The 21,336-nt window shown below is 29.1% G+C and overlaps 4 protein-coding genes across 7 annotated transcripts in view; 3 read left to right on the forward strand and 1 right to left on the reverse strand.

Moving 5' to 3' along the window:
* LOC134828112 (vacuolar protein sorting-associated protein 37B) overlaps positions 1-11,256 on the reverse strand; it is a 169,114-nt gene extending 157,858 nt beyond the window's left edge. The window contains exons 1-2 of one of the 2 annotated variants that reach the window (XM_063841080.1): positions 11,088-11,256; positions 10,463-11,020 (exon numbers count right to left, since the gene is read on the reverse strand). In XM_063841080.1, the coding sequence (XP_063697150.1) occupies positions 10,478-11,020; positions 11,088-11,201 (657 nt within the window). In that variant the 5' untranslated portion in view covers positions 11,202-11,256 and the 3' untranslated portion in view covers positions 10,463-10,477. Of the gene's footprint in view, positions 1-10,406; positions 11,021-11,087 lie in introns of those variants that run through there. The other variant, XM_063841079.1, reaches the window with a different exon arrangement.
* Positions 379-6,833, forward strand: LOC134826994 (alpha-tocopherol transfer protein-like). 2 transcript variants are annotated; one of them, XM_063839515.1, is made up of 6 exons: positions 379-551; positions 5,057-5,344; positions 5,540-5,661; positions 5,733-5,801; positions 6,239-6,408; positions 6,470-6,833. In XM_063839515.1, the coding sequence occupies exons 2-6, from the start codon at positions 5,070-5,072 to the stop codon at positions 6,722-6,724; spliced, it is 891 nt and encodes a 296-aa protein (XP_063695585.1). In that variant the 5' UTR covers positions 379-551; positions 5,057-5,069; the 3' UTR covers positions 6,725-6,833. The 2 variants fall into 2 exon arrangements, with proteins under 2 accessions (XP_063695585.1, XP_063695586.1); XM_063839516.1 differs by lacking the exon at positions 379-551 and adding an exon at positions 4,575-4,653.
* Positions 7,942-9,068, forward strand: LOC134828111 (dnaJ homolog subfamily C member 30, mitochondrial). The gene is made up of 2 exons (XM_063841078.1): positions 7,942-8,295; positions 8,359-9,068. Exons 1-2 carry the CDS (start codon positions 8,098-8,100, stop codon positions 8,821-8,823), a joined length of 663 nt encoding a protein of 220 aa, XP_063697148.1. The 5' UTR covers positions 7,942-8,097; the 3' UTR covers positions 8,824-9,068.
* A 208-nt stretch (positions 11,257-11,464) lies between the features above and the next one.
* Positions 11,465-20,754, forward strand: LOC134826948 (ataxin-2 homolog). Of its 2 annotated transcripts, none has more exons than XM_063839460.1 (6): positions 11,465-12,103; positions 14,367-14,520; positions 14,587-15,005; positions 16,494-18,349; positions 18,410-18,700; positions 20,089-20,754. In XM_063839460.1, the coding sequence occupies exons 1-6, from the start codon at positions 12,051-12,053 to the stop codon at positions 20,214-20,216; spliced, it is 2,901 nt and encodes a 966-aa protein (XP_063695530.1). In that variant the 5' UTR covers positions 11,465-12,050; the 3' UTR covers positions 20,217-20,754. The 2 variants fall into 2 exon arrangements, with proteins under 2 accessions (XP_063695530.1, XP_063695531.1); XM_063839461.1 differs by having other exon boundaries at positions 18,422-18,700.
* Positions 20,755-21,336: the final 582 nt, after the last annotated feature.

Here is a 21,336-nt window from a genome sequence, read left to right on the forward strand (position 1 = left end):
TTTTCTCTCTAATTCTCTTTCTCCGAGACTTGCGACTTTGATTAAAAATAAATAATTTGACAGTAGACAAAACACGCGATCAATGCAAAGATTGTGAATTTTCTCCAAAAAAAAAAGAGACATTAAATTAAAATTTATTTAAAATCTCTCATAAATTTTTAATGAATATTAAATTGTTATTATTATTTAAAAATTTGCCGATTCACCAAAACAAAACAAAACTCACAACGAAATAAACCGCGGCAAATGTACGAGAGACACCAAAACAGAGACATTTTTCGTATTCATGAACGCAAACACTTTCGATACATTTTTTGAATGATCAGCGAGCGATACTTGCTCAAAGTTCGTCAGTCTACCGTGAGCGTGAGTCAGTGATAGACGCAAATCTGTAAAAATAAAAAAAAATAAATACAAAAAAAATTTACATAAAATATTCAAATTTTGTAAAATTAAAAAAAAAATATTTTACAAAAAAAAATAAATAAATTTAAATTTCAAAATAAGAAAAAAAAATATTTAAAAAAATTAAATAAAACCAGCAAATTGCAGTAAGTTTACTCAAATAATCTACTTAAAAGTTCAAAAAAAAAAAAAAAAAAAATTATTTAAATTAAGAACCTTGAAAGAACCAGACATTTTTTTAAAGTTCCGTTTGTTTAAAAAAATCATAGAAAAAAGTATGAATAAAAAAAATAAAAGGATATTAATTAATTGCAATAAAACTAGTTATTAGAATACTGGTTTATTTTTTTTTTAAATTAAATTTAAAAAAATAATAAAAAAATTATTTTTAAAAATAATTTTTTTTAATATATTTTTTTTAAATATATTTTTTTAATATATTTTTTTAATTAAAATATTAATTTTTTTATTTATTTTTTATTCTTAATTCTTGAAAAATCAAAGGACACTTATTTTTGTCAATATTAACTCAATAAATATTTTAAACCAAATTAAATATTTATTTTTGTGACATCTGGAATTTTCTCAATATATTGAATTTTTTTTTTTGACGTAAAATGTCTACACATTCCAATAAAAAACTGCATTATCATAAAACTTTATTCAGCAATTTTTGAAAAAAAAAATGTAATTATTATAAAAAGAACATGTTTGACCACTTTGTTGCATCACACTTAAAGTGGAACAAAGTTTATTAAACTTAGATTAACTTCGCTTAGATTTGCAATTATTATACCGTGAGTTATTAGTGTTAATTGAGAGTTGAGAAAAAAATGCTAAAAACGATCAAATCAAGTGTAATTTGCATAAAAAGTAAAGTAGAATGTTGCAAAGTTGAAGGCTGTTCAAAAATTTTTAAGAAACTAGATTTTGGAAATGGTTAATGACCTGCAACAAGAAATTTTAAACAGAAATTGTTTTTATCAAGTGTTACCGAAATGCTGACCTTTAAAAAATTGTTAAAATATATTAAAATAAAAACTTGTTTTAACATCATTGTGGTTAAAAAAATATTGAAAGGTCTTCCGTAACCTTGAAAAGACATGAATGAATGCAATTTATGATGCAACTGCGATTTTTTGAATAAAACTTATAATTAATGGCCCTGTTAATGGCATATCATCAGATTTTAACTCAAGCATGGTAAAATAAAGGGCAATTCGTGTTTTAAAAAAATTATTAAGGATAAATTAATTTTAAAATAATTAATAAATTACATTAAAAATTTTAAAATTAATTAACTTTAAAAAAAATTAATTTAATTAATTAATTTTAATTTAATTTAAAATTTATTAAATTAATTTAATTAAATTAATTTTAATTGAATTTAATTTAATTTTAAATTTTAATTAAGTTTAAAAGTAAAATTTTAATTAAAATAAATTTAATTTAATTAATTTTTTAATAATTTTTCATAATTAATATCAAAAAAAAAACGAAAAAAATAATAGCGAAACAAATCTGTGTGCAAAAAAAAAATTAAAAAAAAAACTGCAAAAATTTGAAAAATAAACAAAAATGATGATCCATTTCTACAAACATTAAACACTCATGTTACCGCATACAAAACACTCCTTTATAGGTCACGTTTATTTACAAAACAGCAAACAATCGAAATTTCTTCACTTTCGATACCAGCAACTTCGTGGTTGAATTACCCGTCAAATATTAAAAAAAAAGTGAAGAGTTTACAAAAATTGTACAAAAATAGCTAGTGAGACAAAAAAAATAACCGGTTTAACATAAATTTTTTTATCGAAGGTACTTTTTTGTATATTAATATCAAGGGCCTATTGCCTATAAAAAATAATAATATGCTGGTCCCTTCAAAAACCAGCTAAAACCTACAAATTAGCTAAAACCGGTTAAAAACCTACAAAAACTCTACAAAAATTGCTTAAAATCAACAAAAAAAAATCAAGTGTTTAAATAGACAAAAACTGAAGATATTGTTAACTTGAAAATTATGAACAAAAAAATGTGACCTTTAAAATCCGGTGTTTAATGACTTTATCTCTTTTTATGACATGTGAGTCAAGAAGAAAAAAACATTGAAGAGGTCATTGTTGGAAATCCATAACTTTCACTAACGAAAGAAAAATATTGGAAACTAACTAGATATATAGTTATATTAGCATGCGCGTTAGAGGAAATTTATCAAGCAGCTGATGTCTGCAAAATTACATCATAATATCTCCTGCATTTAGTTTCTGTCGGAAGCTGCTTATTTACATAAGCAATTATTATTATTTTTATTTTGAAAAAAAAAACTAAATAATGGTAAATATTTGAAGCTAAATAGTTGAAAGTAGTGAAAAAGTTAAATTTTTATCAAAACCATATTTTAAATGAAATTCATACGAAATTTATGTAATGAAGCTACATTGCGTGTTTTGCGATAAAATGGCATACAAAATAATAAAGTGTCTGTTGTTAATTTTTCGATAAATTATTTAAATGGTGAGTGTTGTTGTATTATAGTGAAGTAATAACAATTAAATGTAAAAAAAAACATAAATTTAAAGTTCAAGGTGATTTAAAATGTTTACAGTTTATGGATTTATGGAAGGTATTACGAAGACATTGACTAAGTTTGTAAAAAGTGGAGTGAATTTTAATCTAATAAGTGGTTTTTTGTTGCAAAATAAAAAAAAACAAGTGCCGGTAATAGAAAGATATGAACACTTGTATTTGCGTACTTGCTACTTTGCTTAGATAATAAGAACACAAAAACTTTTTGTTTAAACTCAGTGAGAGTCATGTGAGCGTATTTTAACGTAACGTAATTAACATAAGTGTGTTTTATAAATTATGTCAAAAATTGTATCAAAAATTAACAAGTCAAATGATGAAATTTGCTGCAACAAGAAAGAACTCTATGGTTAAACCAAAATTTTTTTCTTTAACCAAAAAATGTCTTAAGTTAGAGCAAGAACTATAAAATATACCCAAATTATGTCAATCACTCAATTGGAAAAATTGCGGTACATATTAGTCTATTACAGACATATTTATAATTAAAACCGATGGAAACTAGAGCCCAAAAAAAGAAAAATAGACACAATTAGCAAAGTTCTAGAAAATGAGGATACAAAAGAATGAAAAAAAAATAATTCATAAGAAGTCCTTCTTTTGAAGCGAAACAATTAGTAGCTTTCTTTGAAAGGTTGTTCAATATACGTTTAGAAAAACCGTCTTCACTATGCAATTTTTGTAAGGCCAAATAAAAGTCAAACAGTGCAAATACGAAAAGAAAATGATGTCAAAAAATTCAAAAAGCATAAGAGCACGCTCAGAGGAGAAGCATATTTTTTATGGAAAGACTAGCAAACAAGTTCGTTCAAGTAAATATTTTATTCAAAAAAAATATTTTCGTGTCTTATTTAGAAAGCCAAAGGGACTTTTGGTTATGAATAATGACAATATTAGACAATAGACGCAGATACATTACCTAAATAGCAGAAAACAATTCTCGTTTTAACATAGTTTAATATTTAGAACATCCGCTTGGCAAGTGACATCGAAATTGTCGAAAGCTTTTCTGATATCTCTACGTTTCTAAGTGTTTCTGAGAAATTTATAGCTGAGTAAATTTTTTTTATATATTCATTGCAACAACAGGTTTAAAACCCTTGGCTACATAAAAATTAATTTTCATTTGGGGCGAAAAAGCCATTGGAGAATCCACCGGCATAAAAAACCCATCTTTTCAACAAACATATATTCATAGTGTTTTGTCATCCTTCTCAGAGTAAAGGTCCTGCATCCTTAGTGATATAGTGATTGAAAAAAATCTAGGTTGAAAAAGTAAAAATAAATTTAATAAAATGTGACCAAGTATAACATTCTGTGTCAGACAGACCACAAAAATCCATTAAAAACGAAACTATTTTTTAGAAAAACGTTCGCAACCACGATGATCAGGAAAAAACTTATTACGTCAAAGCAGCATGACCCATATTTATTAATTCGTTAACTGTCTTTTCAACCGCATCATTAAAATATTTCACTTCTTCTTCGACATTTTGTAAAGCAACGTCGATAAATAATATTACTCTTATAGTCATAACTTATTATTCAAAAGCAATAAAGAATTTAACTACAGCTAAAGTGTCGATCACGCTAATAGTTCTTAGAATCTTCCACAAATATTGACGGAAAATTTCCGATAACGCAGCAATCTTCAAAGTAGGCGTAAAAAGAATCCTTAATTGATTGTTTACATTAAAAATCAAACAGTTTTAAGTGAAACTGACAAATCATTTTTATTTTATAACTCTTTTTGTGAAACCGTCTGTGTACCTTTTGAATTAGCGGGTTAATGAAATGTTGAGTGTAATTATTTGAATTATTACTAAGCGTTGTAGCAATATTTTTTTACAACCGCTTCAAAATTTGCTTTCAGGTTGTTACTTTATTCAGAGTAATACAATAAACAAACACTTGCTTCACGAGATTTATTGTCTGTGTCATTTTAAGCATCCTTTGTTAGCATTTTTTTTTTTGTTCAATTTAGTTTTGAGAGGTCATTAACGCAAGGTTGTCTTATTTGCAAAGAGTGCATTTTTTAAATTTTAATTTTTTTTTGCAGATAATCATAAATCATGTCCCTTCAAATGGAATTTGACCTCAATGAGGCACTAAAACGTGAAGAAGTCGAACAAGACGTCTTAGATAAACTCCGGAAATCGGATATCCCATCAATGCCGGATTCTATTACAGATCAACTTTTACTTCTTTTTTACTGCGCTTGTGAGAAAGATTTTGAAGTAACGAAGCAGGTCATCAAGAATTATTACGAACACAAACCGAACGCCTTGGAGCACTTTTCAAAGAGAGATCCTGACTCGGCGAAAATTAAGCAATGCCTGCAAAATCAGTAAGTATGATGGAGACGCCTTATTAATTCGTTACAAGTCACTGAACGAAATCGTAAAAATTTTAAAATATTTTAATTTGTTAAATTTGTCGTGAAAATGTTTACGCAATTTTTTTCGGACCGTTGAAAGTTCAAGTTCAAACTTGTTTGTTTCGATTTGCATTAAATTTTGATTTTTTTTTTTAATTTTTTTAGGATGTACTTTTATTTGCCGGTCACACCGAACGGATATGCAGTTCTTTACCACAAATTGTCCAATTCAAAAGCCGGCAATTATATGTTTGATGAGGCAATTAAAACCTATCTAATGGCCATCGGTAAGCTAAATGAGCATTAATTGTTTAGTCAAAACTTTTGACCTTAAAATTTTTCGTTTTTTTGTTCGCAGACAGCTGTTTGTATACCCAAGGTCCCCGAAAAGGCATCATTTTTTTGTTTGACATGAAAAATGTGACGCGTAAGTTGATTTTTTGTATGCTTCTTGATTAAGTATTGTGGTCGTTAAGTAAACATGTGCATTTATTTGGCTCAGAGAATGTGCATTGGGGCAAAATTTAAAATTTTACATTGGGACAAGATCTTAAATTGTACATTGGGACAATAATTTAGAATGTACATCAGGGTGAAATTTTAGATTGTACATTGGGATGAAAATTCACAATATGAATTGGGGCAAATTTTCAGATTTTTCATTGGGACAAAAATTTAAAATGTGCAATAGGCCAATTTTATATTTTACATTAGGGCGAGATTTCAGAATGTGAATTAGGGCAAATATTTACACTTTCCATTGGGATAAAATTTCTTTAATTAATTTTTTTTTAAATGTGCATTGGGGCAAATTTAAAGTTTTTGAGGTTATAATTTTTCGATTTCTTTTAAATTTTTTTTTAGTGGCTCATTTGACCAGAATCAGCATTCGAGGAATCCGAAAATTCTTCTTTTATGTTCAAGAGTGCTTACCTGCGAAATTGGAAGAAATTCACATCATCAACACGGTTGGATTTATTGACAAAGTTCTTTCGCTGATCAAGCCCTTCCTGAAAGCAGATATTTTAAAGAAGGTCAGAATTCTATTATTTTTTTTAAATAAAACAAATTTTTTAAATTTCTTTTTTTTTGCAGCTTTATATGCACTCCGCTACGGAAGACTACCATACACTGTTAAAAGATAAAATTCCGTTATCTTGTCTCCCATCAGATTTTGGCGGTGAATTAGACTCGTGCGAGAAAATGCATGAAAAGCATTGCAAAGAGCTACTTCAAATGCGAGACTTTTTCCTGAATGAGGAGAAACAATGGAATCCTAGTGCTAGTAACAACAACAACAATAATGTGATAGAAGCGGCTGAAAATTTTAGTAAATTGGATATTGATTAGGAGTAAAAAAAAAAAACAAAAAAAGAGTGATTAATATTAAATGTATTTAATTGAAATTCATAAATTTTGTACTTAAAGAGGATTTTTTTGTAATAAAAATGAATTAAATTGTGGGGAATTTAAAGTTTTTATTATTTTTTGCTCTAATTTTCATTAATTTTACTAAATTTTCTTTAATTTTTGTCCCAAAGTTAAAACTAAAAAAAATTAACCTCAATTTGAGATTTTTCCAAAGCGATCTTGAGATCAATTAGAATTTAATTTTTAGCCAAAGTAAATTTTTTTTCGAGTACATCACCAGAAAAATGTATTTTCAATTAAAAAATTACTTTAATTTGAAGATAAAACGACTAATTATTGTAAAAAAAATAATTTTTTGATGAAATAACCTCAAAAAGCAATTTCGCGCCAAATTTTAGATATTCGACAAATTCTCTTATTTTTTTTTATAAATATGAGGTAAGATAAAATTTAATAGTAACCAAAGGAAAAATTGAATTTTATATCGCTTAATTTAATTTTTAATGTAAAAATAATTTAATCAAAATTTAATTAGAATAAAAAAATAAATTTAACTTAATTGAATTTAAAAAAAATTAAAAAATTAAAAAAAAACAAAAATTTTAAAATTAAATAAAAAAATATTTTTTAAAAAATAAATAAAAATTTTGTAATTTTTTGTTCTTATTTTTAAAATTAAATTTTATAAAAAAAAAAAAAAATAAATAAATAAATTATTTTTTTAATTTAAAATTTAATTTTTTTTTTTTATTTTTAATAATAATTTATTTAATTTTTTTTTTATTTTTTAATGAAAATTCTAAAATTTAAAAAATATCATCTGAGTTTTATTTGAACTCTTTTTTTTTAATTTAAATTTTCTTTAAATACTTTAAATCTGACGCTACTGTGGCACCTGGAGAACTCATTTTTGTGATAAAATGATGAAAAATTAGCTAAATTAAATAATTCAAGTGGATTTTAAAGGAATTTTTATGGAAATTTAACGTTTTTGTTTTTACGTGGTCAAGATAGTTCGAAATTATGACGTTTTTGCGCTACAAGCACGTTGTCAATATCCTGGTTGGAGCCACCAAAACGGATGTGCGTCAAAAATTGGAACTAATTTTGAGACGAATGCAATTGATAAGGACGCCAGCGCCTCCAATCCGGAAGTGCGGAATTTTATCACTTTCATTCGTCTCATTAAGTGTCAGTTACCTAATCAAACTTTCGAACCAAAACAATCCGAATTTCATCAAATTCGGGTCATTTTTAAGGATTTTCGTCAACATTTTAACTTCTCACCGCATATCTGGTGCCCCACAGATGCTCCATTCCTCGAAGGTTTCGTGAATCATCGCCACTTTCAAATGTTTTCGCAAATTTTTCGTACTGCAACAAATGCATCTGTGATTATCGAGAATCCAAGGCTATTTCATACCTGCTCGTTACTTTTGCGAAAAAAGACCCATTATGAAGTGCTTCAAATTACGCCGAAAGCCACAGCGCAAGATATCAAAGAATCCTACTACAGATTAAGCAAATTGTATCATCCGGACAGAAATAAAGTAAAAAATTCCTTTTTTTTTTGGAAAATTTAATTTTTTTAAATAAATTTTAATTTTTTTCAGGACAATCCCGATGCAGTCGAAAAATTCCGCGAAATCTCCGAAAGTTACGAAGTGCTGGGCAACTTTAATCTCCGCAAATTGTACGACAAAGGCATCCTTCACACCGCAAGTCCGCAATATGCGCAACAAGCAGCTCGCGAAACGCCGCCCGAAGAGGAGGAAGATCCCACGACGCGTTTTTATCGGATGCGCGAAAAGCGAACTGTGACCCCGACGACGCCCGGTGAGACCGTTTACGACTTTGATGAGTGGACGAAGCAGCATTACGGGCGAAATTTTGATCGGAAGATGAAACAAAAGGCAGCTTACGATCGACAAATGGCGAAAAAGCAAGACCGGATTGAACAAGATCAGATGACGAAATTTTTCGTGGGACTTTTCTTTATGATGGCGGTAGTTGCGGTGTTTATTCCAATGACTTTCGATGAACCTTACGTGAATATGGATAACGATAAGAAAAAGTGAAAAAATACTTAAGGAATCTTAAGGATGTTGATTTTTTGTACGAACGTAAGGATTTTAAGTGAAATTTCTTTCGAGAATGATCAAATATTGAACTGAAAATTGTTCGAAGGCTGCAATAATTTTTTAAGTCAAAGATTAAAATTAATTGACTTTGTACTTAAAAAGTCATATTGAATTAAAATAGTAAATATGCACAATTTTTTCAAAATAGTTCAGAAAAAATATTTTCCAAAATTGGTAAAAAAAATGAACCTTTTAAGTTTTTATGTTAAACGCCAAAATTAATTAATTGACTTAAACTTAAGTCATAGGTTCGATTGACTTAAGCTTTTAAGTTAAGTTAAGTTATTGGCTTAATTTACAAATTTTTTAAAAATATTTTTCAAAAAAAATTATAATTAATTTTTTCGAAAAATTTTTGACTCTTGACTTATTGCAATTTATTGTTGAACTTAAGCTTAAGTCAAAAGATTTAAGATTATTCTGCTTAAGTTTTTTTAAGTCATAAATTAAATTATCTTTTTTTTATGTCAAAAAAAAATTTTTTCTTAAGTTTTTAAAGGTTTTCTTAAGTTTCAAATATGGCCGAAAAGCTAAAATTTACATTGACTTTTGACTTATTCTCAAACTTAAGAAAACTTAACACTTAAGTCAAATTATTTTTAGTTATTTAAGTTGAATTAAGTCTCAAAAATCTCTTAAAAGTTAAAAAAAAAAGTTGAAAAAAACTTTCGACTTAAAGATTTCTGAAATATAATATAAAACTTAAGAAAACATATTTTTTGACTTAAACTTCAATTGTAGAAAATATGTGAAAAATTCAATAGTTTTAGACTTTTCGACGATTTTTTGAGAAAATATAGGTAATTTTAAAAAAATTTGACTTCATGATAATTAAAGGTTTTTTAACCTGACTTAATGTGACTTAAGAAAAAGTCAAGTATTTTTTTTATATTTTGACTTATTCTTATGCCTAAGTTAACTTAATTTGAAAAAAAAAATTTAAAAGTTTTAACATTTTTTTTAATGATAAAAATCTAACAAACCAAACTGTCGAAAAAGTCTTAAAAATCTTAAGTCAAAAATTTTTAAATTATTTTGCTTAAGTTCAAGAATATTTTTTTTTAAGTTGAAGTAATTTTTGGTTTTGATCCTGAATTTTAAATCGTTATATTCTGATAGATTTTCTTCATTTAAAAAAAAAATATTTTTAGAGAAGAAAATTGATGTAAAAAACTAAATTTGGAAAAAAAATTTGAAATTCAAAATTTTTTAAATTTTTTTTTTTTGTAAAATTATGAAAAAGGTCAAAACGATAATTTTTCATGAATTTTAGAATTTTTTAAATATTTTTTTTTTATTTTTTAAATAAAGCAATGCGACAAGAATTTTAATAAAAATTAAAAATAATTAAAATTGAGAATTTTTAGTGAAAAAATTAAGAAAAAAAATTGTTTGAAATTTGATAAAATTAACTTTAAAATTTGACTTAATATCCTTACGTTCATCAAAAATAAAAACCTTGTCCAGAAAATATCTGTAAATATTGTAAGTAGCAAAGAAATCACGACGAAAAAAATAAATAAATTATGTCAAATATTTTATTACTGAGTCGTTTTCAAGCCTTAAATTCCTAAACGAAAAAAATGCACTTTTAAAAGTTCGGTCGATAAAATCCCCCCGGCATCGGCATCGACGGTCCCATCGGATACGGCGCCGACCCTCCCTGCGGATTCATCGGATATGGCAGTCCCGTTGTCGGATAAAAATTATTTTGCGGCGTTTGCATCGGTGCCGCTGCCCTTCCTTGACTCCTGCCCAACTCGATCATTTTATCGGCCTTCAATTTGCGATCGTGCATCAATTGTCGCGACTCAATGAACTCATCGATGAACGTTTGCACGTTCGTTTCCTCCTTATCGAGGAACTTTTGGAAAATTTGTTCGGATTTGTCTTCCGCCTCAATTGCCGCCGACTGGAGCAACGCCAATGCCGTTTCATGATTCAAATTTCCCGATTTTTTCTTGTATTCTTCGATTTTTTCCTGCACTTGAGTGACGAGAGTTTTTCCCTCTTCCGCTAATTCGTTCACCGTGGCTTTGAGTTCGATGATTTTGGGTTCTTGCAAAATATTTTCCTCGGCCAACGCACGATTGACATTCAGCATTTCTTCTTTTTCGTTCTCCAGGGAGGAAAGCTGACGGGAAAAATGGGTTCATGAGTCATCGTTGGGATGGAGATAAACAAAGGGACTGGATACAAACCACTTCATCGACCCTCCTTTCGAGTTCGTCATCGTTGTTGAGCAGCTCCTTCAACTCGTCCGACGTCAGACACGAGATCGAGGTCTGTATTTGGTTTATATATTGCTGGTACATCGCTAATTTTGATTAATTTTTAATTTTTTTTTAGGAAATTCGCAATTGTCTGCTTCTGTATGGCTCCGTATGCTGCACGTGGTCTATAGTGTTGTTATTGTGAGGCGTACAAAAATGAGAAAAATTGAATTTTTCGGAGGAAAACCTCCATGAGGCGTTCAAAATTACAAAATTTGAGGTTTTTTTTCGGCGAAAATCGTATCGCGGGCATTCCAGTCCCCGTGCACAATCGAAAATTTTTGTCAAAGAAAATTTTATGGTCATCACCATTTAAAAATTCCTCGATTTTGCGATTTTTCCGTAATAAAGTAACTATAAATTCAAGTGAAACTAGAACGATCTTGGAAATTAACGTGCAAGCAGCCAACGTAAAGTGTTAATTACTCAAAATTATCCTTGTTTCGTGCCGAAAATTCGTGTGCGAAATCTCAGTCAAGCCAACCAACAAGGCATCATCATCATCACTCGCTCGCGAAATAAAAATACAGCAAAAGTTCCGATCCGCAGGCACTTTGAAGCCACGAAAAACCTGCTAAACAAATGCAAATCCGCTAGAAGTCCGCCGAAAAAAGCTGCAATATCCGAAAAAAATCGCGGATATTGAGAAAAAAAATAAAAATAAGAGAATTGTAGATTTTTTGTATGCCCGCAGTCCCACCAAGTTGCGCGACTCGTGGTTGATTATTTAACTCTTTGTTATTTTTTTCCGACAATTGGCAGAAAAAAAATAATTTGTTGTGATACGACGACGACGACGACGCGACAGAATTAAAGTTAAAAGCGAAAAAAAGTCGCGGCAAAGACAATAAAAAAAAATACTTCTAAAAAAAAAATAAAAATTCATCAGACATGAAGCAAAATAACACGAGAAAAGCTCAGAATCAGCGGACAGGCAATGCCAGGTAATTTTTTTTGTTTTGATTCACGAAATTTCGTCATTAAAATCGCATCGCAAGAAGAACAACAACGTTCGACGACGACGACAACAACTGTTCAAAAAGGCATATGCTCGCACGATTTTGGGTCATCGGTGCTATTAAATGTACCTACATATGCGAAACTAGAGAAATATTTAGCTCTACACGAAAAAAAAAACTGAGTGACTCTTGAATTGAAGTGCAACAAAGAAAATTTATTTTGGCAAATATTCTATTGTTCTCACTTTTCCCCCTTTTTCGACACACACGGTACGGTGCGAGAGTGTGTGCGTGTCCGATACGTGTGCGATATTTTTTATTCATGAGAATCGGGCAGTGGTGAAAAGTGGGGTCTTGGATCCCATTTTTACCAAAGAAGACAATTTTTCAATTTTTTGAGCTAATTTTCCTTTTTTTGCTACTTTTAATTTGCATTTACTGAATGAAAGGTTTATTTTATTTACAATTTTAAATCATTTTCTATTAAAAAAATTTTCAGAGAATTCCTTTAATTTTTTTTTAATTTTTTGGCTAAAAATATTTTTTTCATAAAAGTTTTTTGATTTTTTTTTTTAATTATTTTTGGAAAATTTTCAATATTTTTATTGAAAAATTTTTTTTAAAAAAATTTTTAAAGGAAAAATTTTGAAATTTTTTAAATAAAAAAAAAATATTTAAAATTACAAAAATTTTAAATATTTAAGAAAAATATTTTAAAAGTATTCCAAAATTATTGAAATAAAAACAAGAAGAAATTTACTGAAAAAATTATTTTTGATTTATTTTAGGATTTAACATATTTTTTGGTCTCTTAAAAGCTCTTTAGAATGAAACTGAATAATTTTTTAGAAGAAAATTATTTAAAAAATAACGTAAAAAATTTTTTCAACGGTCAATTTTTGAATTGACATTTCCGAAATTTTTATTAAATTTTGACAGTTTCGTAATTTTTATAAAATTATTTTTAAATTCAAGACAAGAATTAATAAAAAATTTAAAAGAATTATTTTTAAAAACTCCGAATGTTAAAAATTTTCAAAATCCCTTAAAACTTATTTTTAATGAAATTTTATTCTTTAAATTTCAAAAGTCGAAAATTAATAAATCTATTTTAAAATTTAAAAAATTGAAAAGATAATTAAAAAAAAATTTTTTTTAAAAAATTTTTGAGGTTTTTTTTATGTTTTTTTTTTTTGTTAAAATTTTTTTCAAAAATTTTTTTTATTTTGCTTTTTTATTTTTTTTTTTATTTTTAATTTAATTTAATTTAGTTAATTCAATTTGAAAAAACTCTTTAAATTTTTTAACAAATAAAATTATGACAAGTGTCAAAATTTTTTTTTATTAAAAACTAATTTTTTTAACATTAATAAATAAAATTAAAAAAAATAAAATTTTTTTAAAAAATAAATTAAAAATTTGATTCAAAAATAAATAAATAATTTAATTTAAAAAAATAATTTATTTTAATTTAATTTTCCGCATTTCGAAGAAAAAATCGTTTGATTTTTATTTAAATTTAATTTAAAATTTATTTGATTAAATTCAATTTGATAAAACTGTTCAAAGATTTTAACAAATAAAAATATAAAAAGTGATAAAATATTTTAGTTAAAAACTAAATTTTTTACAAAAATAATAAAATTAAAAAAAAAAATAAAATTTAAATAAAAAAATTAAAATAAAAAAACTGAAAATTTCATAAATTTTTTGACACTTGTCATTTAATAAGTTATATATCACTAAATTTGATAAAAAAAAATAAAATAAATAAATAAAAAATATGGGACCAAAACCCTCCTGAAGTCCATCCCTGCTTTTGCAACCTGCTCACCACGCATGCCTGAGAAACGAAGAATTTTTGAGAAAATGAGTTCTTTTTCATCAAATGCACCTCTTCGCACACTACTACTAAAAGTAGAGAAAAATTTTTGTGTAAAAATTTGAAGTTTCATTTTTTTAATTGTTAAAAAGGAGCAGCAAAAATACCGAAAAAACGATCTTTTAACGAAAGACATTTTAACGTTTTATCCAAGTTATATATCTTCGGTTTAGCCTATTGCTCTACTCCACTGTTACAAGCGTCCTAAAGTGCCCAGTGTTTAGTCAAAAAAAAAAAAAAAATTAATAAAAAAAGTTGTTGAGTGTTTTTACCTAACTAAATAAATTCAAGAAAATTCCTTCGAAAAAATCGAAAATTCGTTGAAAAAACCGAGAAGAAGAAAAACTAAAGGAAAAGTAATTTCAGGCCAAAGGGAAAAGTCGTGCCCACAGAAGGTGTCTACAATAATCATCCGTATATGCATGCAGCGACCTCACAAGTTGGAAATATTGTGTATGTCCGAACGCAATCGGGAGCCATTTATGAGGGTATTTTTCGTACATTTTCACCAAACTTTAGTGTAAGTCATTTTTTTATTTAGTTTTTTAAGAATTTTTTTAAATTTTAATTTTTTTTGTCATCACAGGTCGTGTTAGAAGTCGCCCACAAAGTTGACACAAGTAACGGAGACGAGCCTCAAATTGCCCTAGAAACCGTATGCAATACATTTGTGTTCAAGCCAGACGATATTGTCAGTATTCATGCGAAGAATGTTGATTTGGATTATGCAACGCGAGATACATTTGCCACGGACACCGCAATTTCAAAGCTGAACGGAAACTCGCGCTCCGAAGACCGTGAACTCGAGCCGTGGGACCCATCGGGCAGCGATTGTCTCACGAACGGCGACTACGATCTCAGTTTGCAGCTGGAAGACGATTCACATGGCTGGGATGCGAATGAAATGTTCCAGAAAAATGAGAGTATCTATGGTGTTCAGTCAACGTTTGATCCGCAATTAGCCGGCTACACGGTGGGCATCAAGAAAAATACAGAAGATTACAGGTGAGATTTCAGCATTTTTTTTTCGTCGTCGTGTGGTGCTATTCATCACATGTGATTTTGTTGTCTCCGCTCCGCATCTCGACTAAGTACGATAAATAAATCACTTCCGGTAGTTTGTAACGCATTTCAATATTTTTTTGTAACACGCTGTTTTTTGTGTAACATGCCAGTTAAGGGCGCTCCAAATTTACTCAAAATTTTTTGTTCCAAAAATTTTTTTTTCCTATTGAGGAAAAGTTTTCTTAATTAAAAAAAAAATCAAATTTTCTTTGGTTTGAAAATTAATGAAAAAATTTTTTCAATAAAACTTTTTAATATTTATTTATCGATTTTTTAAGATTAGATTTTTTTGAAAAATTAATTCAATTAATCAATTAAAGTTAATTAATTTTAATTAAAAAAAATTAAATTTAAAAAAATTTTAACTAATTAAAATTTTAATAAATTTATTAAAAAATTTAAAATACATAAAAAATGATAAAAAAAAAATATTAATCGTTAAAAAATTAAAATTCAGTAATTTTTTGAAAAAAAAATTAATAAAATAAAGGTAAAAATTCCAAAAATAAAACTAAAAATAATTTGAAAAAAAAACAAAAAAAAATCAAATTCTTTATTAAATATTTTTATTTTACTTTTGTCTTATTGGATTTTTAAATGGAATAGTAAGCTAAACTTTTTTAAGTTTTGTCTCATTTTTATTTTTTTTAAATGTTTTTAATTTTTAAAACTAAAAACAATTAAAATAATTTTGATCGTTTTTGAAATAAATAAAATTTAATTTATTCAAAAAAAAAAAATTATTTAATTAAAATATAAAAAAATTATTTTAAATTGAAAACTTTAGAAATAAATTTTCTTTTTCGAGGCTTTAAATTTTAATTGAAAAATTTATTTAAAAAAATAATTTTGAATTAAAAATAAAATTACTAAATTATTAAAAACAAATTTTTAGTTAAAGTTTTTTAAGATAAATATTTATTTTATATTTCTTATTAAAATAAATAAAAACAAAAAAAAAATTATGTTGAAAAATCCATATTTAAATTCTAATTTAATTGCAAATTTGTGTAATTTAATTAATTATTTTTATTTATTTAATTTTTGAATTTATTTTATTTATTTTTAATTATTAATTTATTTATTTATAATTTTTATTAAATTAATTATTTATTTTAATTACATTAATTTATTACAAAATTTATATTGTTTACTTAATTTTATTTATTTTTATTTTAATTAATCGAATTAACTTTAAATTAATTTAATTTTTATATTTCTTGAAAAATTATCAAAAAAAAAAAAAATTTTAAATTTTTTAAAAATTTTAATTATTTTTCTTTAAATTAAATTTTCGACTTTTTGGGCAACGAACAAAAATTCAAATAAAAATTCGGCGCCGCCTAACCAGAGAAAGAAGAGAGTTGACACTCTTGAACTCTATTATTTTATATTAATGCGATTGTTTGTTTTTTCACGCATTCACAGGGAAATTGAACTTGCGGCAGCAAAGATTGCCAGTGAGATTGAGAACAATCCAGTGTATCTTGAACGAGTCGATTTGGAGAATAACGACGAACTAGATGACGAAGAGGCAAAGTTTTCAGCGGTAATACGAGACAACAATTCATCATCGCCACTGCCCCAAAGACAGACAAACAGCAAGGAATCCGCGTCGTCGCGCCAAAGCGAACAACGATCCGACTCGACGTCGTCCTCCGCACAAGTAACGAGCAGCAACAACACCAGAGAAACGCACAACAATAACAATAACCGCGAATCGCGTGGCAGCGAAACACCCCGCGACAGTAATAATCGCGCGGAAAATCACGTAGACAAAGCCCAATCGCCGCCGACAGTGCAACACCCGGCAATTCCCCAAGTTTCTGCTCAACCCGAACGCATATCGAATCAGGGCTCGCAAGAGCGAAGTCACCATCCGCATCATCATCAGCATCATCCGCAGCAGCAGCAGCATCACAGCGGAAATAACGCCAACAACATGCCGAACCCGTCGATGCATTTGCAGCAACAAAACATGAACAACACCAATAATGTGCCCTCGGCCTCGAAATATGTGCCGCATGCCAAAACCGGTAAAATGGGTAAAGGCAATCGCACGATGCGCGGTACGCCGCCTCCCAATAACAACTCCGCAAGTGGTCCGCCGACGCCTCAGAGCCCGCACACGCCCCAAGTGCCGCAGCATCAGCAACAACAGGGCGGCAAACAGAACAACTACATGTTACAGCAGCAACAACAACCCCAAAATATGGGACCAGCGCCGCAATATCTCGCCCACGGGACGCCTCTCTACACGCAGCACGTTCACAATCAAGCGACTGCCGGCAAACTCAACGGGCAAGACCAAAATAACGCGAATCAAAACAATAAAATGGGTCAGCGATCGTACCGATACCCGCAAAATACGAATGTTAATGCGCCGCCGCCGCAAAATGTCGGTCCCCAGATGAAAAATATTCAACCGCAGCAACTGCAAATGGGCAAACCGATTCATCATGTGCAGTTAGCGCCATCTCTCGGTCATATGCCGCCGCCAGATGGTCAAACAGCGACACATATCGTGGTTCCGCATCAAATTGTCGTTCAACCGCAGGCGATTCTGCAAGCGCCCGCCGGTATTCCCAACCAAAGTCCGATGCCGCAACGCCAGCAACGCTCGCGCGACGAAACCACAGAAAATTTGCGTAAATTTCACAATAATTTCAAGATGGATACGTCGTCGCAGCATCCGCAAGATGCCCGAAATCAACAATCGCAGCAGCAACAACAGCAGCAAAATGACAATACGACCCAGCAACAGCAGCAGCAGCAGCAAATTCAACATCAGCAATCGCAACAAGGCAAACCGCAGCGGGAACAGCGTCATCAACAGCAGCAAAATCAACAGAATCAACAACAACAGCCGATTGTTAATGACGCCGCTGCGCATCAAATGCAAATGCAGCCGCCGCAGCAACAGCAACAAACGCCAAATGCGCCATCTCAACATCCGCAAGGCCCGCCGCCGAAAGATGCGGGCGACAATGGCGCCTCAAGTACTCCGGGAACCAAGAAATTCGTACTTAATCCAGCTGCGAAGCCATTTACGCCACGTACGCCGGCAACACCAAGTGCTACGAGACCGCAAAATTCGCGACCTCATACCCCCCAAACGCCAAGTTCGACGATGCAAACACAAGTTATGGCGTATGCGCCTCCCCACACGCCCGGACCAATTGTCGCTGCGTCGCCAAATCAACCGCAAATGATGACAATTCCGACGTACGTGGTTCAGCAGCCGTTCCAGGCGCCGCCCCGACAACCAAAGCGCCCTCTAGGAGGTAAGAATTCTTTTTTTGCATTTCGCCAGATTCGAGAATTTTTTATATTTACATTTGCAGTTCAACCATCAGCGTCGGTGCAAGTTGCCGCAGCTACGGGTCAACCGTTGTTAGCTCCAGGTCCAGGGCCTTTTGTGTATCCACAACCACCGTTCCCGCAAGCGTACACGTTCCGCATGCCATTCGATGCGGCGTCGGGACAACAAATTCAGTATATTACTGCGACACCGCCATCGACTACGCCGTCGCCGGGACAGGCGCAGCAATTCCATCCGGGACCACAGCCATCGCCCGCAAGTCAAGCAGCTACGGCTTACATGCCAATTCAGCAACAAGGACCGCATGTATCATGTAAGTTTAATTTTTCATCTTTTATTTTAAAAACTGTTTTTAAATAAAATTAATTTCGAAAACAAAAAGTTCATTTCGAGATCGAAAGCTGAAAATTTTTATTTCGAAAAGTAAAAATTTCATTTCAAAAACTAAAAATTTCATTTTGAGATCTATAAATTAATTTCGAAAACAAAAATTTCATTTCGAAAACTAAAAATTTCATTTCGAGATCGAAAGCTGAAAATTTTTATTTCGAAAAGTAAAAATTTCATTTCGAAAACTAAAAATTTTATTTTGAGGTCTAAAAATTTCATTTCGAGATCGAAAGCTGAAAATTTTTATTTCGAAAAGTAAAAATTTCATTTCGAAAACTAAAAATTTCATTTTGAGATCTATAAATTAATTTCGAAAACAAAAATTTCATTTCGAGATCGAAAGCTCAAAATTTTTATTTCGAAAAGTAAAAATTTCATTTCGAAAACTAAAAATTTCATTTTGAGATCTATAAATTAATTTCGAAAACAAAAATTTCATTTCGAGGTCTAAAAATTTCATTTCGAGATCGAAAGCTGAAAACTTAAAATTTTTATTTCGAAAAGTAAAAATTTCATTTCGAAAACTAAAAATTTCATTTTGAGATCTATAAATTAATTTCGAAAACAAAAATTTCATTTCGAGATCGAAAGCTCAAAATTTTTATTTCGAAAAGTAAAAATTTCATTTCAAAAACTAAAAATTTCATTTTGAGATCTATAAATTAATTTCGAAAACAAAAATTTCATTTCGAGGTCTAAGAATTTCATTTCGAGTTCGAAAGCTGAAAATTTTTATTTCGAAAAGTAAAAATTTCATTTCGAAAACTAAAAATTTCATTTTGAGGTCTAAAAATTTCATTTCGAGATCGAAAGCTCAAAATTTTTATTTCGAAAAGTAAAAATTTCATTTCGAAAACTAAAAATTTCATTTTGAGATCTATAAATTAATTTCGAAAACAAAAATTTCATTTCGAGATCGAAAGCTCAAAATTTTTATTTCGAAAAGTAAAAATTTCATTTCGAAAACTAAAAATTTCAATTTGAGATCTATAAATTAATTTCGAAAACAAAAATTTCATTTCGAGGTCTAAAAATTTCATTTCGAGATCGAAAGCTGAAAATTTTTATTTTGAAAACTAAAAATTTTATTTCGAAAACTAAAAATTTTATTTCTAAATCTAAACCTTAGTTTTAAAAACAAAAAAAAATAAAAAAATCATTTTGAAAACTGACAATTTCATTTCTTAATTTTTAAATTTTATTTTTAAAAATTTTAAAAAAGAATAAAAAAAAATCGAACAAAACTTTATGAAAAAAAATTATAAATTCCATGAAAATTTTTCTAACAAATTTTCTTGCTTCTCAAAACAGTTCCCGTGCTAACGACAAACGGACCCCAAATCATACACAGTCAATATTTCCAACCGACTGCTGGTCCCCATGGACAACCCCAGCCCTATATCCTAATGCAACAACCGCAGCATCCGAGCACCCAGTAGCATACAACCAACGCGAGCGCTAGCACAAATGTTACGGCTCGTCCTCCGCCCATCATAGTGCACACGGCGACCCCCACGGGCGTCAGTACGACGACAAATTCCCATCAGCAATCGCAAGCGTCGCATCAGCAGCAACAACAGCAACAGTCCCAACAACAGGCCCAGCAAACACAACAAAATCAATATCATCACCATCATCATCCGACTCTGACGCAGCAAAACCACACAAATGCCCTGAAATTGCAACAGCAGCAGCAGCAGCAACAACAACAACAGACATACTCTCATCACCATCCCCAACTAGGTAACAATAATTATCATAATAATAGTAATAGTAACAACAACACATCAAGACCACAGCGGAGAAAATAAGGTTTGTACATATGAAGCGCGTGCTAGAAGTTAAAAATAAATCATAGAGGTATTAATTAAAACAGAAAAAAAACATTAAAAGTAAGAAACATCCCAAAATTATTATTATTGTCTTGTAAATATACTGAAAAAATTCTAATAAAATATCCGAAAAGTTTCTACTCTTTTCTACCAACTTTTGGAACAACAATAAAAATTCGAAAAATGACACTCGAGCATCAATCATCTAGTCAAAGATTCCTCAAACAAATATTTTTTTCATTTTTTTGTAAAAATAAAAAAAATAATAATTTTTTTCTTAACTTTTTTGTTAGTCTTTGATGTCACATCGTTAAAATTTTATAAAAAAAATTATTTTAAAATTAAAATTAATAAAAAAATTGAGGGAAAAAATTTAAAAATAAAAATTCACCAAAATGTGATACAAAAAAAAAATAATAATTAAAAAGTGTCATTAAAATAAATTATTAAAATAAAAAAATTAAATTAAAAAAAAAGTTGATCAAAGAGTAGAAATTTTTTATAAAAAAACTTCTAAATTAAAAAATAATTAATTTTGTATAAAAAAATTCCTTTGTAAATTTTTTCATTACCTGTAGAGAGATTTTGTAAAATATTGATTTTGTTACAACCTTTAAAGAAAAAAAAAATAGACGATAAATTAAGTAATAATAATAATAAGGAAGGTAATGTTGTGGGAAGGAAAAATGACTGACGGATTAATTAATTAAAAAATTAATCCATTTGA

Source organism: Culicoides brevitarsis, chromosome 1, assembly GCF_036172545.1.
Source record: "Culicoides brevitarsis isolate CSIRO-B50_1 chromosome 1, AGI_CSIRO_Cbre_v1, whole genome shotgun sequence".
NCBI classification, from domain to species: domain Eukaryota; kingdom Metazoa; phylum Arthropoda; class Insecta; order Diptera; family Ceratopogonidae; genus Culicoides; species Culicoides brevitarsis.